The sequence below is a fragment of the Gymnodraco acuticeps genome, unplaced genomic scaffold, assembly GCF_902827175.1.
Source record: "Gymnodraco acuticeps unplaced genomic scaffold, fGymAcu1.1, whole genome shotgun sequence".
Lineage (NCBI taxonomy): Eukaryota > Metazoa > Chordata > Actinopteri > Perciformes > Bathydraconidae > Gymnodraco > Gymnodraco acuticeps.
In genome coordinates, this window is record NW_022992130.1 from 1,631,352 (window position 1) to 1,647,442 (window position 16,091).

The window sequence follows — 16,091 nt, forward strand, 5'->3', positions numbered from 1 at the left end:
CTGCTAAAATGTATGCTCAAATTGCCCTAAAGACCGTATAAGTTTAGTTTAAGTCATAATCATTTTCTTTGGGGATTTGGGAACTTTGATCCTAAATCTTTGCTCACACGCTCTTCATCTTTCAAGTGTTCAAACAGCTTCTCCTCTATCTCCAGAAGGAGGCAGGAGAGCCTTAGCCGGCTCATTAAGGAGGTGTTGTTCTTAAGATAATGACAACAAAGCTGTCTCTGTTTTTGTTTCTCAGAGCATGATTTCAGGATCCTGGATTCACTATGTTGTGATACTGGACAGTTGTAACTGGCTGTGACCAGACCGGAACATTTCGAAATGTTTTACTTGAATATTGTCTCCACTTCATTTCACAGTAATGTATTTGCCTTTAAAATGCAAAACATTACTTGAACTGCTTTTGTTACTATTTACTTAAAAGCCTAATATTTTATGTACAAAGGATGGAATCATTTAAAGAAGGATCATGCACTGTTATTGGTTAAACTATTAGAAGTATATAATGCATTTAATGAGCTTCAACCCCAACTATATCATCAGTAATTATATAAATATCATATATTTACAATGTGATACATTCACAATGAATTTGGCCACTTCATTTGCACTAAGGTTAGTTTCGATAGATAGATTTAAATGTGCTTTTATCAAAGTAAAAGTGCTTGTTAAATTGTATTTTCATGGTATTGCTTCAGTTAAGTACACATATCTTAACACTTCTTACAAACCTGTTGAAATAATAATAATAACAACAAATAAACAAAGGAAGTTATTTTATTTTGTAGTAAAATCCTGACAACATCTTTTGACAAAGAATACACCCTTTTGAAACAGATAAACCACCACATATATACAGTAGTAAACAAAGACACACAGTCCTTTAAATCAAACATGTCGTGACAGCTCAAAGACAGGGCCTGAAACAGAGCTTTACACCTGCGCATGCGGATTAAAGGTCTTCCTAACATAATCTCTTGGGTTCCCTTCCCTCGGGCTGAGCGCTTCAGTCAGTTCAAGTGTCATTAAATCTCTTGTAAGGAGCTTGGTCGGATCCCAAAGAAACAGTCTTGCTTGTTGACTTAATTCCCGACAAGGGATCTGGGGTGAGGAACTTTAAGCCAACAAATAGATCAAAAGGTGGAATGTATCTATTTCAAAATGACGGACATTTGAACAATGATTGCTCATGAATTAAAAACATGATCTGAATTATGAAACACATGACGGGACTTTTTCTCTCCATCAAGTAAAAATGACATTTTTGGTACATAAGGAAACAAGCTGTTCCAGTGTATGTGTTCTTCCTGAAAACACACACACACACACACACACACACACACACACACACACACACACACACACACACACACACACACACACACACACACACACACACACACACACACACACACACACACACACACACACACACACACACCCACACACACACACACCACACACACACACACACACACACACACACACACACACACACACACATCTATAAGGAGACCTTAAAGCACTGTGAAAAAAATGCATTAAAAATACTTTTTGGATGAGGATCATGAAGGCTCCAGGACAGACACTAAGTGGACCTGAAGCACTTTTATTGTTTCAGCATCTTCTTCTGTTCCAGTCTCATCTTGAGCTCTGAAACCAGCGCTAAGTTCACAGTGTCCTGTCTTCTCATCGCTGGCTTCTTTTTAGGTTTGATTGCCACTGTAGCTGAGACTGTGGGTACCGACCACTGCCTCTCCCCTTGGATGTAAGGGGGAGGAGGAGGTGGGGCACGAGGTGGGGCACGAGGTGGGGCACGAGGTTGGGCACGAGGTTGGGCACGAGGAGGCGAAGGCCAGTGTCTCACAACATTAGTGACGTTGTTGTTGTAGTTGACATTCTCAACAATGACCTCCGGCTCCGGATCCGGATCCGGCTCCGGCTCCGACGCTGGCTCTTCCTCTTCCTCCTCTTCTACTCTGAATTTCTCTGCGGGGTTTTCTGGTTTCTTTAAGGGGTTGTTGAGGTTCCAGGGGTTTTGTTTCCTCCTCCTCACGCGGCGGTTAGGCAGAATCCGGTTGGACTTTTTGTTGCGCATGAATGTTGCAGTGGAGATGATGACTGTGACTACGACCATGAGACTAATAGCACTAGCAAGCAGGCCTAGGATTTGAAATGGATTGTTTCTACTTTGCAAAAATGATCCCAAAGGCCCCCCACTGAGTTGGGTCTGTAAAAGAGCACAAGAAGAATTCATATATGGGACTGAAGTCATAGTTTGTCACACAAAAAGTAACTTATTATTATTGTCCCATTTATGTTTTGTGGTAACGTTTGGCCGAAATAATTATGTGTGTAAATACAGATCGCAGTTACTGCAAATGTATTGCCATAATACAGTTTGTGTCCAAACTATTTTACGTTTTCCTCGTGAATGCCAAATTAATCTTACTTAAAATGATGATTTAAGTTCTGCTTTGTCAAGACAAGATCAGAGAGGTTGACTGGGCGACCTGTAGCTGAGACCATCCAGCACCTGGGAATACATGTTCATGAATCTAATTAAAAATCGAAAACTAGAACTTGGTTTTAGTGTCCTACGTGAGGACTAAATCAGGACAAAAACAAGAAAAATTGGAAAATTGTGCTCTTGTACTCTTTCACAGACACAGCCCTGCTCTACGACAAAAACCTTTGAAAAATATTTGCTACTTGTTACCACAGAGTTGAGTACTGCTGTGCTGATGATCTCAAGGTCAGTTTCATTTATACGACAGACCTCCTTATAATCTTTCTGATCTTGCCTTTAGACTGTACACGGGTCTTTTTCACAGAGTTCCAGTATATAAGAGTTGAAATGAAGATTGTCAGTGAAATGGCGAAGGTGACAGCGGTGAAACAAATCCCAAACACAGCCCCTGGACGCTTCCTGAGGCCCAGGAAGTATGAGACAAATCTGGATTTCACCTGAAAACATGACAATCGCATTTAGAGATTAAGATTTGTTCTGTCAACAAATCTGATAATTTGGCAAACAACCTGATATACTGGGCTTTGAGAAAATGGGTTATTCTGCAAAAAAGTTGCACCCGTTTAAAAAGCATTACTTTAGCAAAATCTGTAGAATTCATCAAAGTGTATTGTACTGTAAATAGACCCCTCATATGGGTGAGACTGACATATTTCTACCCATTCCTTGCTGTAACTTACAGCTTCAGTGATGTCGATCTTGATGACCGCAGTGGTGCTGAAGGACGGCTTGCCGCGGTCCCGGGCCTGCACCACCAGAGACCAGGTGCAGTCTGTCTGCTTGGTGATGTTCTGAATGATAGCCATCGACTTAATGTAGGACTTCAGCATGATCTCCCCCGTGTCAGCGTCAATGTCAAAGATATTGTTGTCTGGCTCAGCTTTCATGATGGCATACTCAATGACATTGTTGGGTATTTCTGCATCTTGGTCCACAGCCTGTGTGGATACATTGCATTAAAACCATGGAATGTCTTGGGTTACACTTTATCTGAGTAAAAGAGCCAATACCTCTATTTTTACTGGTGCTCCAATCACCATGGTCTTCTCGAGGAAGTTATTGTTGAATGCAGGTGGGTGGTCATTCAGGTCCAACACAGTCACAAAAATCTCAGCCAGGCTGTACTTCCCCTCAGCGTCCTCTGCCTTCACATAGAAGTTGTACTTTGACCTCACCTCGGCGTCCAGGCTCGCCCACGGCTGGGTGTAGATGATCCCAGATGCAGGCTGGATCGAGAACCTGTAAATATGACAGGATTTAGAGTGTAATTCAGATTAACAGCATGCACTCCATTTGTTAATGCAAACATTTGGATCAAGACCCTTGTGGAGGTATGGGTAGTACTTCATTTAAAAAGCATGCATTGACTGTCACCTGTGTACATCTGCTCAACCCTCCTCCTCATGTCCCCTCGGATCAATTAACCAATCACTGCTCTCGACTCCACACCCCCATTAAAAAACCCAAAGGGGATCAAGCTGTGGTTGGCATTTAGATCTTCCGTCATTTTCCGTCATGCCAGACCACATACTTTTTATGTCTGTGTTTTTATTTGATCCTTCCTCGATTTTTCTTCATATCATTCCTGTGTTTTTTATTGTCTTTGTTGAGCACTTTGGTAACGTCAGTTTTTTATTTTCTTTCACATAAAAAGCTGCATTTGAAACTTGAATGCACTAGATCATGATGATACCACTGCCAATGAAATGTAGTCATGAAATATAGAAGTGTTAACATATCGAGAAGGATTGGGATTAGACTGTTTTTCTGACTGACTTGTTTTGTTACCCAGCATTGACTCTGTCACAGTGTAGTAAGAAGTAAAGAACAGTCTATTTTCTCCTCCAATCCCATTACAGGATTAACAGAGAAAGAGGGCAAGCAGGCAAAGATCAGGACTTCATGGATTTATCATAGTACGCTGGTGTGCAAAAAGATACTGTAACATTTTCAAATTGCATGCTTTAGCAGTACCATGAAGTGTACTAGTGATCACTAAGATAGAAAGGGTCCAAATCTGTCTCTTCTGCTTATTTTAGAAATCCTTTCCCTGAGTGCCATGTGGCATCATACATCTCCTTTAATTTGTTGCTAGAGAGCTTAAAATCTGAGCTGAGATGTAAAAAAATGCTTAAATACATCCCTAACAACACGTGTGTGTTTATGTTGCCGCCGCACTTTTACAGGTTCATGTTTACTCTGTGTCGCTGTTTTTAAATCTAGTCTCTTGGTCCTCTAAGGAATGCAGATTGAAATATGATTAAAAAACAAACAAAAGAGTGTTAGTATTGACTTTGTACGGCATGCATGTGACCTTTAGGATTGTATCTGATGTGAAAGGAAACGCACGCTGTGGGTATACTGCGTGTTATTAAGAGTAAACAGTGACCTCTGAGCCTTTTTCTCAGAGGTTAGAATTCTAACTGGAAATCTAATAAGAATCGAGCTGAAAGAAAATACCAGCAAATCCTTTGAGGGACTACAGCGCTTAGGTGCAATAAACAGAACCAATTCAGAATATGAAAAACAAGTCTGTGGTCGTATTTCTGTGCTTTAGGTGGTCTTTACAATAGCTTGCAATTAAAAGGCCACATCTGTCATTTCATTAAATCATTTTCTGAAACAAGTGTTTTTTAAGTGTATCAACTGCTCAGAGTATTGTCTAAGGGTTGGTGATTTTCCTTTGGTATGTTGAGACTGGCAAAATAACTACAAAATGTCGGATTAATAGACTCAGGAGAGGCAGAAAAAGGTAGTGAAGCACAGTGAAAACATGGCTTGATAATAGAACTTGCAGGAAATCGCACCATTGGATTTTATTAAAGCTATTACTGTGTTTTCTCTTAATAACACGCAGTATACCCACAGCCGTGTTGAGGCGCCTCCTGTAACTTTTGTATACTCACAATTCAGCCCCTGATCCATAGATGGAGTACTTCACATCACCCCAAGGTCCTGAGTCTGGGTCTATAGCCTGTGCATGAACATAAAAGACAGATTTTAGAGAAATAAAATGTTATGAGTTTGCACTGATATTAGGTCAGGTCAGCAGTAAATCTGAAATCTGAGTTTTAGAGCAGTATGTGGCTCAGTGAGCTAAGACATATCCCACTTACATCTACTACGTCATACAGCTAAACCACATTAATATTAGATTTGTTTGGCAGCAGATAGTTCCCCTCTCTACTTAAGCAGAAAAGGGGAACTATGTGCTGCCATGAGCTCATGAAAAGAAATAAATCTGCCCTGGATTGGACGATAAATTGCGCAGGTCATCTATAAAAAGACAATTTTTTGATGTCATAGGAACATCATGATGGGTATCGGCTAATCTGTCTGTCTGTCGCAGCAGGGGGGCTTGTTCGCTGTCTCCATGTGTCCAAGGTCACTTGTTGGCTGTTCTTTTATCTGATTGAAATTGCCTGGGATCAAGGGAATGAGCCTCTGGTGTTCACGCAAAGGCAGGATTTATAAGCAGCTCCCCTGTTGCTTTGAGGGTTAGGGTGATATGAACTGACAAGAGGGTGAAGAATGTTCTACCTATCTGTCTGTCTGTCTGTCTGTCTGTCTCTCTATCTATCTATCTATCTCCCTGTAACATGTTGTTCAGTTATTTCATGTCAGTTCTGCACGTATTTTTTTGTGGTGCAGCTGCATGTGCTGCTAAGCTTAGGAAAATAAAATCTGGGAATTTGGTGTTACACAACAAAATGAAAGTGATAGCCATCTGGCAGCTTACCTCGCCTAGCTTTTATCTACTTGTTTTCACATATTATCCTGACCCTCACCGCTCCAAAAGTCTACATTTAGGGTATTAATGGGCCTCTTGGGCTTTTTGTTAAAATTCCTCTTTAGCTCAGAGTGACGTACATTGGTGTTGGCATGTATTTTTAGACAGGATGAAGTCTCTCTCACCGTGACTGACACTACATTGGAGCCACCGGGTGAGTTTTCTGGTATTCTGGCGATGTAGTACTCGGAGGAGAATTTGGGAGCGTTGTCATTCGTGTCCAAGAGATGTATGACAATGTCTGCTGTGGCACTGAACCTCTCGGGCGTATCGATCTCAACTGCAAGTAGCTAAAGAGGAGAAAGATTAGGAAATAAATACATAGAAAAGGAGTGATAAAATAACAGATGCAGGTGATATAACATGTGTGCGATGTGATGCCATTTCAAACTACTCTGGTGCAATGGGTTAACCTTGTATGTGATGAAGTGGTGTTTCTCAAAGTCCATGGCAGCAGAGTCTTCTACTAAGATTGTGACCTGGGCCTCATTGAGGACAGTCTGCGGGACGACTCGCAGCATCCTTCCTGGTCCGATGAGTTTAAGATTGAATTTAGCATTCGCACCCTGCATTCGCACAACACAAATCATCACAATAGTCAGAAAGTTTCATCAGTAAAAATAACTGTTATGTCATAAATGCATGGAACTATTTATAGTCTACGGAGCCCTGGAGGGTTCATAGAGAGAAAAATAAATAAAACGTGGCCACGTTTTACTTTCTCGTGCGCACGCTTTAGTAACTGGTGCGCACGAGTTACTAAAGCGTGCGCACGAGTTAATAAAGCGTGGCCTCGTTTTATTTAAATTGAGGGATTCCTGTCCGTGACTCACAGTATCTGCTGCCCACAGCTGTTTTATAGAAGGAAAACTTCCTTCACTTTATGAAATCTCAGCGGCACCAGTGGCCTGTACTACGAAGCAGGATTGGCTATTTACACTATTCATTCATGAAGTATGATGCTGCGCTGTCAGCACGCGTCTCCATGTTTGTGATTGGTCAAATGTTGCTAACCCCGTCCCTTTCACCTGAGCGCGCTCTCAGCCGGACAGAGAAACCCTGGTTGATTTACTGAGTTGATAACCAGCTTCGTAGGACCGCTTATCGACATCGCGTTTGTTAGGGTCAGTTAAGCCGGGTAAATCGAACATATTCAGGTCCAGGGTCTGTTGAACTGGCTTCGTCGTACAGGGCACTGGAGGCAGTAACGTGTAACTCAGCAGAATCTGAGAAGAGCAGCACCAGCTGCAAAGAGCTGTGCCTTTTACTGTTTACTTCACTGCGTTTCCCTTCATTAGAACCGCTGAATAGAGATCGAGGCTGCTACGTTTAACCACACACACCTATACACACATCGAACTACCAGAGTATTCCGCCTCGCTTTATGAAGGAGATGTCCTGTCACCGGGGCGCATGATGTGTGTGTGTGTGTGCTCAGCTCCGCTCTGTGTGCGTGTTCGTGTGTATCCGACACCACCGGCATTTGTTTTCAAATTACCACGAACAGTACTTTAAACAAATCTGGTTCCCCATAGTTAAGTGTATTCCCAAGTGAAATAAATGTGTTTAATCTTAATCTCGATGCACCGGAACGAACGATACTATCATAAACAAATGCCCCCCCCCATACACACACACACACAAAACGAGGCCATGCTTTATTAACTCGTGCGCACGCTTTAGTAACTCGTGCGCACGCTTTATTAACTCGTGCGCACGCTTTAGTAACTCGTGCGCACGCTTTAGTAACTCGTGCGCACGCTTTAGTAACTCGTGCGCACGAGTTACTAAAGCGTGCGCACGAGAAAGTAAAACGTGGCCACGTTTTATTTATTTTTCTCTCTATGAACCCTCCAGGGCTCCGTAATAGTCATCTGCTTTGTTTGTTATAAATCTATTGCACACAAAAGAGACATTTATATTATAATCCATGTAGTCCCTTTAATCAAAAGAAAAGCTTTCGATCCATCTGTTATTATAGTAATGTATAAGAAATCATTAGGATATCAGTATAGCAGCAGAAATATTGTCGGTGAAACGTAATATCGCTGGACAAAGAGAGCTCGACCTGTGTTGTAACAGTATTAAAAGAGCATTTGGTGAACATCAGCCATTTGGAGGAGGCTCATAGAAGGAGCTGGAAACACAGACAGACTTGCATAATCTGACAAATGGCACAGTTAGAGAACACCTTTTAATTTGTGTTGGCTTACTTTCAAATTTGTGCAATTTTAAAAGGATTGTCTGTGTTAATGGCAGGCTTAAGGTCATTTCATACACAGAAGGCCAGACACCAGTCTGAACACAATGCTACGGTACGATGAATGTTGATTACATCAGTTATTTTATTAGATAACAATATCATTTGGGGGAGGCGTGTGGCGCAGTGGACTACTGGTATTCGGATCAGGGGAGCACAGGTTCAAATCCCACTGCAGTCAGCATGTCGTTGTGTCCCTGGGCAAGACACTTCATCCTCCTGTGAGGATTGCCCACAGTATTGAAGTCGCTTTGGATAAAAGCGTCTAACAAGTAACATGTAATGTAATGTAATGTAATTTGGGACAAATCAGTCTTATTACTGTACATCATCACTGTCACATAATCACTCCATCCCCATTAAATGTGGTAGCTTTCAAAGGCAGTACTACTATTTCATGGCTAAAAAGGGTACTTGCTTGGTAAAAGGTAACTGAAATATGCCTTTTTTTCGTTTTTATTTTTGTTTCACATTTCAGTCAGTGATGACTGAACAAGATGTTATTGGTCTTCTCACCTGATCGGAGTCGTTGACAGTGATTTTCAGCCCTCGGAGAATCTCTCCCTCGGGGGGATGCTCATACATGGTCAGCTGAAACATGTTCTGGGTGCCGTTCTCTCCGTAGAAAGTAGGCGGATTATTGTTCAGGTCCACCACACGGATCACCAGTATGGTCGCCCCACTGTCCAAGAGCCTGCCTTCAGGACTCACTTCTGATGCCTGGAGACAGGGGTTAAAGGTCATGCAGATAACACACAGCTATCTCTTAGACTTGGGGATATTTAATCTACCTAGATCAGTGGTACTTTGTGAGCTTCCACTCACCATGACTTTAATATTGAAGATCTCTCTCTTCAGATACATGGGGTCAGTCAGCAGAGTGATGCAACCGCTTGTTTTATTGATGCTAAAAACACCATCGTCGCCTGTAGGGACAAACAACACAGTCCTAAGAGCACCTTTGCCATATTTCAAACTCCTTCCAATCTTCTTTGAGTGAAATGCTTACCACTGTCAAAGGAATACTGGATTGGATTTGGGCTTCCCACATCGCCATCTTTTGCCACGACAGTGAATATTTCAGATCCCTGGGGGGAAATCAGAAGATTCTGCTGTTATTACTTTTTCAAAGACATAGTTTTACTTTCTTTTATTACTTTTTGTTTGACAGAATGCTCTTTGACTTTTCATTGTCCATGGCATCCTGCCCATGGAAATGTTCATGAAAAATAACTCGTTATGACTTATTTATGATGTACTTTACTATGTATTTATGTATACTATTTTTCTTCTACAAGTAATACTATTATATACAATTTTTGACATACTATAATGAGACTTCTTTCTTTACTTAGACATGTTTTATGGTCAACTACACTATGACCTTTGTATGGCATACTGCAATATGACCTTTATTTTTTATATAACAATTACTTTTTTAAGACATTTTTATTATTTCTTATATTAAACAACTCTAATATGTGACTATTGACAAGATCACATTGTCAAAATCTAATGATATAGGTGAAGAAGAAAAGAGCTAACAAAGCAGGAAATGTACTGAGTCACCCTGTTGGTGCACAGAGTTTCACAACATATGCCATAATAATTCTGAACCTGATCGTCACTGAGTCTTCCGACATTAAAATGTCATGATCCTAATTATTCCCTTTCGGATGAAAATCAGAATGTGTAATCTCTTTCATATGACTGCTGTGACATTCTGTGGCTGAGGAGATAGCTGCTTTCATTTGATCTTAGCTAAGCTATTAAGAAAGCAGCATGGGCATTACTGCAAAATGTCAGCAACTAAAGCTGTTTGATACCTGATGATGCAGTCTTTTGTGTGGGCTCTTTTGTAGGTTCTTACATGACCTATACTGTGAATGAAGAAATAAATTGCATTGCCTACGTGAGGTTATCATGTGTTGCAATGCTGCTATGATTTAATTTAAGACACATGCGCCAGTTGCAATACAAACTACAAGTTTTTATAAAAAAGCATAAAAGCAGGCCATCATTGAAGGTTGTTTTCATACTCACTGCCACTGAGATTTCATAAACGTAGCCAAAATACGGTGTCCCAATAAAGGCTGGCGGAGTGTCTTGTGCATCAATCACGTTGATCGTCAGAGTAGCAGAGGATGACATAAACTGCTCCTTGCCATTAAAATTACCACCACCATCCTGAAACAAAAGAAAGTTGTTTTAATACTTCTTGACTTCTTGAAATAATGTTTACAGTCAGGTGTAAACAGCAGTGTCATTTGTAACACAATAAAGTACAAAGTTATGTTTGTGCTTTTTAATGTTTATGTTGTGTTTAATGATAGCACTCTTTAAACTCATATCCATCCCAAACTTTGTTATATGTTCTCGAGGCCTACCAAACGTGTTGAGTACATAATTCTTAATAAAATATTTGAAAAGCTGACTCTTAAAGTATTGTTTAAATCCATGTGTACTTGCCATGTATGCAATAACATCACTGGTGCTATTAGCAGCTAAAAAAAGCTCCACAGGGTATTATAACCCACTTGTTTTTAAAATGAAAGAGAAATTATTTGACGACAGAACAACTTTATGAGTGTTGATGCACCCATTACCTTTGCAACGACAGTGACAAAGTGTGTCTTTGTTTTCTCATAGTCCAACGTTTCTCCAGATTTGATACGAAGGACACCACTATTTCTGTCCATGGCAAACAAACTGGACTGAGCATTCTGTGACAGGGAACAGGGCAAAAGCAGGATTTTTATAAGCACACACATGCAGGGTTTTAAAAAGGTCAAATGAGTAAAAGCCCCATTTACAACCACTCATGTGAGATATCATGAAAAATAGTCAGATGGATGCATAAAAAACACTTGAATTAGGACACAGCTATACAAAGTCTATAACATTGTCCATCTGGATGTAAAGAGCCCATATGCTCAAGGACAGTGCATGCAGGTGAAAGCTGCTGTGTCCAGATGTGCACTGCCTCCCCTCGACACTGTCACTCCATGCCAGATGTTCTTCGGTCCTAATAGTCCAAAGTGCAAACTAATATTCTCTGCCACCCCCTGCCAAAGCAGCCCTCTAAGCCTTCAATACCTGATACAAATGTGATTGTGATTTAATCCCCATCGTCAGGCACATGCACACATGGGCATCAGAAAACCCTGAACTGATGTTAACCTCGTTATCTGTACATCTATACATATTTCCGTAACAAGAAGATTAACATTAGAACTTTCCGGTTTCAGCTCGTGTTTCATGTTAGGGGAGCATTTAAAAAAATGTTGTGTCTGAGCTTATTTTGTTATTTTTATTCTGTTTTAGTTTATTGCAGTAGTCAGAGAATGTGGGGCCTGTGGGGGTCGAGTAATACCTGGAGGAAGTAGTTGACTGAGCCCCCTGAACCTGTGTCTTTGTCCACTGCCTCCACTTTGTAGATGCTGCCGCCAGACTCAGTTGTCTGAAAAATAGAAAATAATGTGGGTCACAACATTTAAGACTTACACATATATTCATCTATTGTTTCAAAAATATACTGTCATTTTCATTGTATGGTTCATAAAGCAAACACTTTTGGCTTAACTTACTTCCAGGACTTCAATGATTGCCGGCAGGTTTTGGAATTCAGGTTTTTCATCGTTTGCATCCATTACAAATACTGTGACTCTTTCCACAACCTGAAACATGAAACATGTTCAAGTTTATTTGTGTTGGTTTCACAGGTAATAGACCAAACAAATTATTATAACACATTCAACTAGATATTGTTACCTTGCTTTGTCCATCTGTGATGCTGACAAGGACGTCAATAGAATCTTGTTTCTGTGAAGGGACGGTCAAATAAATCATATGAAGAAATACATACATTTACATCACAAGTCCTGAGGCCTTTGTTAAGTTTACCTCTCTGTCCAGCTTTTCCGCCAATGTGATGTTTCCAGTTTTGGAGTTGACCCTAAAGTATTCTTTTGACCCTGGATCAAAAGAAAGGCCATACCTCACCTCCTGGCCCTCAGGGTCTGTGCCATTGAGACAATAGATCTGTGTACCTAAAGGAAGACGTCAACATGTAAAACAAACCGCTTTGTCTTCTGACTGGTTCGGACATGTTTGGAAGAGTCAAAGCCTACCCTCAAGACAAAACAAATTATCTATGTAGTTCCTTTTAATTTCTCAGTTTAAGAATAAGAAATCATTTGGAAAATATAACTCTAATCCACAACCAAGGATTATAGTTAGCCTATTGTTTGGGCCAAACTGCTGTGTAAAATACTGTCACACACATCAACAGCAGCAGTAGAGGAGAATGTAAGTGTGAGAGCCTTCATGCCACACAGCACCTGTTCATCTATCAAAGACTATTTAACATGGACTCCCAGATATTGGCATCCAAAACATGCCCTTTCAATGATTGATGATTCCAACAGTACAGAATTAGCTGTTCATGCTAAATGTCCTGCTTTTTGTATTGATCTCACCGACAGCCGTGTCCTCTGAGAGGCTGAACAGCGCCATGTTCCCATTGTAGTTGTAGGGTCCATTGTCGTAGAAAAAGGGTGCAAAGTCTGCTTGTGCTGAGGACAAGTGAAATAAGAACACCTTAAAAAGCTAGAATGTTTTAGCTCATGAATGTATTCAGTGAGACAAGAGAAGAAGTAATAACATAATCTTTCTTTTACAAATTGACAGTTGAATTTATGATTTATAAAACAAACTCATTATTGTTATAGTACAATCAATCAATTTGCTGGCTAATGTTTGTTCAAGCAATTTAATTAGATATTTTCTCGTGTCTGTCGTTACAGGTTTCACAAATGTAGTTTTAATTTCAAAACTAGAGCGTAAACCAAGCTCACTGTACTGTGCTGTCGCCCCCTCCTTATTAGTCACTTTGCCTGGGATTACAACCTCTTAAGATACCTTTCTAAACATAGACCTCTGAGCTCTGGTGGTGCAAACAATGCTGCTTTAATGTGTAAAGTGAAAGTCATCTAAATATTCAAATTACATTTACAATTGAAAAAATCAATCAGCATGATAGTCATACATAAACACACTCAAACACACACATGAGATCAACTAACCAAGTCAGGCAATATGAACTAATTGAAAACAGAATATATTTCAATATAAACTGAGGTAAAATGTACACTCATCAACCCAGGGGCTGTCAGCATTTATAATCAGATCACAGCAACAGGACACATTTAAACAGAGAATGAGTAACTTACCAAAGCAGGCATGCACAAACACAAAAAGCAGTGGAAAATGTAATATCTTTACATTCTTCATCCTAAAGAATGAGGTCATTTAACCGCACCATGAAGACGGCTCCGTCGAGAGTCCTGTACATGAGATGCAGCTCTCTAGGTGCTCCTGTGCGACTGGAGAAGGTGAAAGGCAGCACGCACAAGCTAATCCAATGAGACATCTTAAGAGTTACTCCTGGGCCCTCTCAGTCCAACAGGAGTTTTCAATAGACAGGAGATGGCCTTTTCTGCAGGCCAGACAAAACAAAGTTATGCCACAGCTTTGCAGATCATGGAGAGGTACATTTTTATTTTCTTATTTTTTTTCAAGTACACAGCAAATAATTTAAAAACAAATCATAGATGCACTTTTACCATCATGTCCTGATATGTTGGAATAATGTAAAGGATAACACAATGGAAGAAATGTGTCTGTCTGAAGATAAGAAAGCTAAACTGTCCTGCTCTTATGGCTAAACGAATGTCAAATTTGACTTTGATTTTTTACATTTACATTAACTGTATGTTAATTTTGATATATTGCTTAAACTTTATTGAAAGTTTTGGCCATTACAATCTAAGCACTGTAAGATTTAGCTTGTATTCTAATTTGGAGAATGTAATGGTTTTACAAGATACACAGTCTAAACTGAATAGCCACTAATTAAAGGTATCATACATTTATGAATATATATTTAAATAAATGAGACATATGTAACATAACTTAAATTTACAAACATATTTTACATAAATGTGATGTAAGGAGGTGGAAGGATTAAAGTATACAGAATCATTATTTTCCTAATACACGCTGTTTTACCAATAAATACAGTTCCATCTGTTATGCACTCCACAGCCATCTGTTGCATTAAGGAAAGGAAAACAACTCCAGGATATACTCAATTAAAAATAATGGCTACTAAACAGAGGATGACAGTAGATGAAAGCAATAAGTGATCTGATTATAGTTCCGGATGTTATGCTAGATATCATGAAGGGAATGTGTGGAGTGGACTGATGACATAAACTGAGGACAAGTTTACCTTATTTTTTACAAGATATTACTTTTATTTGACACGCATTCTCTTGAAATAAAAACACAATGATTAGTTGATTTACTGCGAAATAAAGTTGCAGAATGCAACTCTATGAGCTGTAATTAAAGAACAAAATAACATAGCCATTCTTATGTTTGAACAGATACTGTAATATAAAATCATAACATCTGTTATATTTTGCCCTTTTAATTAAAAAAGTAAATGTCAACTCTATGATGCCTACTGTCTGCACACCGTTAAAGATGTTGCGTGCAAGAGGATTTACACACATGATTAAAGCTTTTACAGTCCATTCTCATACTGAAATTAAACCTACTTTATAATCTGAGTGCTGCCTGTTAAAATGTACAGTATGAAGCATGAGCTCAGTAACAGCTTGTTGCATTGTTGTTGCATTGTGCTTTCAGAAAACTGGACATTGTCAGACAGTCACCGGGTGGGAAAGAGAGGCACAAATAATGCAGAATAAAAAACGTCACTTTCAGGATTGAAATCAGTGACATTTCAGGTTTGAGACATAATGTGTCTAGACAGCCAAGTTTTAAAATGTGTCTGTTATTTTATGGCAGTGAATTCAGAATATGCATAACTTTCTCATGATAGTCACTTGTCATATTCAGTAGAAAAGATCACCTGTCAGGTTACTTCTGTGTGTTGGTGGTCAAGGCCGTGGCTTCAGGTTTCATTTTCATGGACCTGGCAGATGGCAGGCCAAAAGATTAACCCACTGTGCTCTAATCTCTCCTCATCTTGTAATGCACAGAGCCTGTCTATGGCCACACAGACTCCATCTGACAAAAATGTAAAGCACAATTAGCACACACTGTTGCCACGACTACAATCGACTGTTGGATATGTAGCATTAATGTGCAATCTATGTGAGTTCGCTAACACATTAACTTTCTTTTAACATCTGCCATCATTGTAATGTGGCCTTTGTTTCAAATGTTAAAACCCTCAGATGTGGGCCAGTGTTTATATTCTACAATAAACACCTGCTACTGAAGCTTAAATGTGCAAGTGTCTTTGCAAGGATCACTGCAAAAGAATCATACGGATAAAAGCTCACTGCTCATCTGTAGTCCTGTTCTTAGTTTCTAATCCAGTGCCTTCAATCACAGCGGCAAATGCTGACCTCTTTGTTTCTGTTGGAGACTGAGCCATGAGGCTGCCCACAGGGACATTTCAGGGAGATGCT

The 16,091-nt window shown here is 39.8% G+C and overlaps 1 protein-coding gene across 4 annotated transcripts; it reads right to left on the bottom strand.

Moving 5' to 3' along the window:
* Positions 1-1,469: 1,469 nt before the first annotated feature.
* Positions 1,470-15,662, bottom strand: cdhr1a (cadherin-related family member 1a). Of its 4 annotated transcripts, none has more exons than XM_034203814.1 (18): positions 15,527-15,662; positions 13,907-14,083; positions 13,065-13,160; positions 12,490-12,635; positions 12,358-12,408; positions 12,174-12,263; positions 11,960-12,046; positions 11,193-11,309; positions 10,630-10,773; positions 9,596-9,674; positions 9,412-9,512; positions 9,103-9,306; positions 6,740-6,892; positions 6,452-6,616; positions 5,443-5,510; positions 3,547-3,775; positions 3,217-3,474; positions 1,470-2,236 (listed from the first exon to the last, which is right to left on the bottom strand). In XM_034203814.1, the coding sequence occupies exons 3-18, from the start codon at positions 13,099-13,101 to the stop codon at positions 1,616-1,618; spliced, it is 2,550 nt and encodes an 849-aa protein (XP_034059705.1). In that variant the 5' UTR covers positions 13,102-13,160; positions 13,907-14,083; positions 15,527-15,662; the 3' UTR covers positions 1,470-1,615. The 4 variants fall into 4 exon arrangements, with proteins under 4 accessions (XP_034059705.1, XP_034059706.1, XP_034059707.1 ...); XM_034203818.1 differs by having other exon boundaries at positions 1,971-2,973; XM_034203815.1 differs by lacking the exon at positions 15,527-15,662 and having other exon boundaries at positions 13,907-14,350.
* Positions 15,663-16,091: the final 429 nt, after the last annotated feature.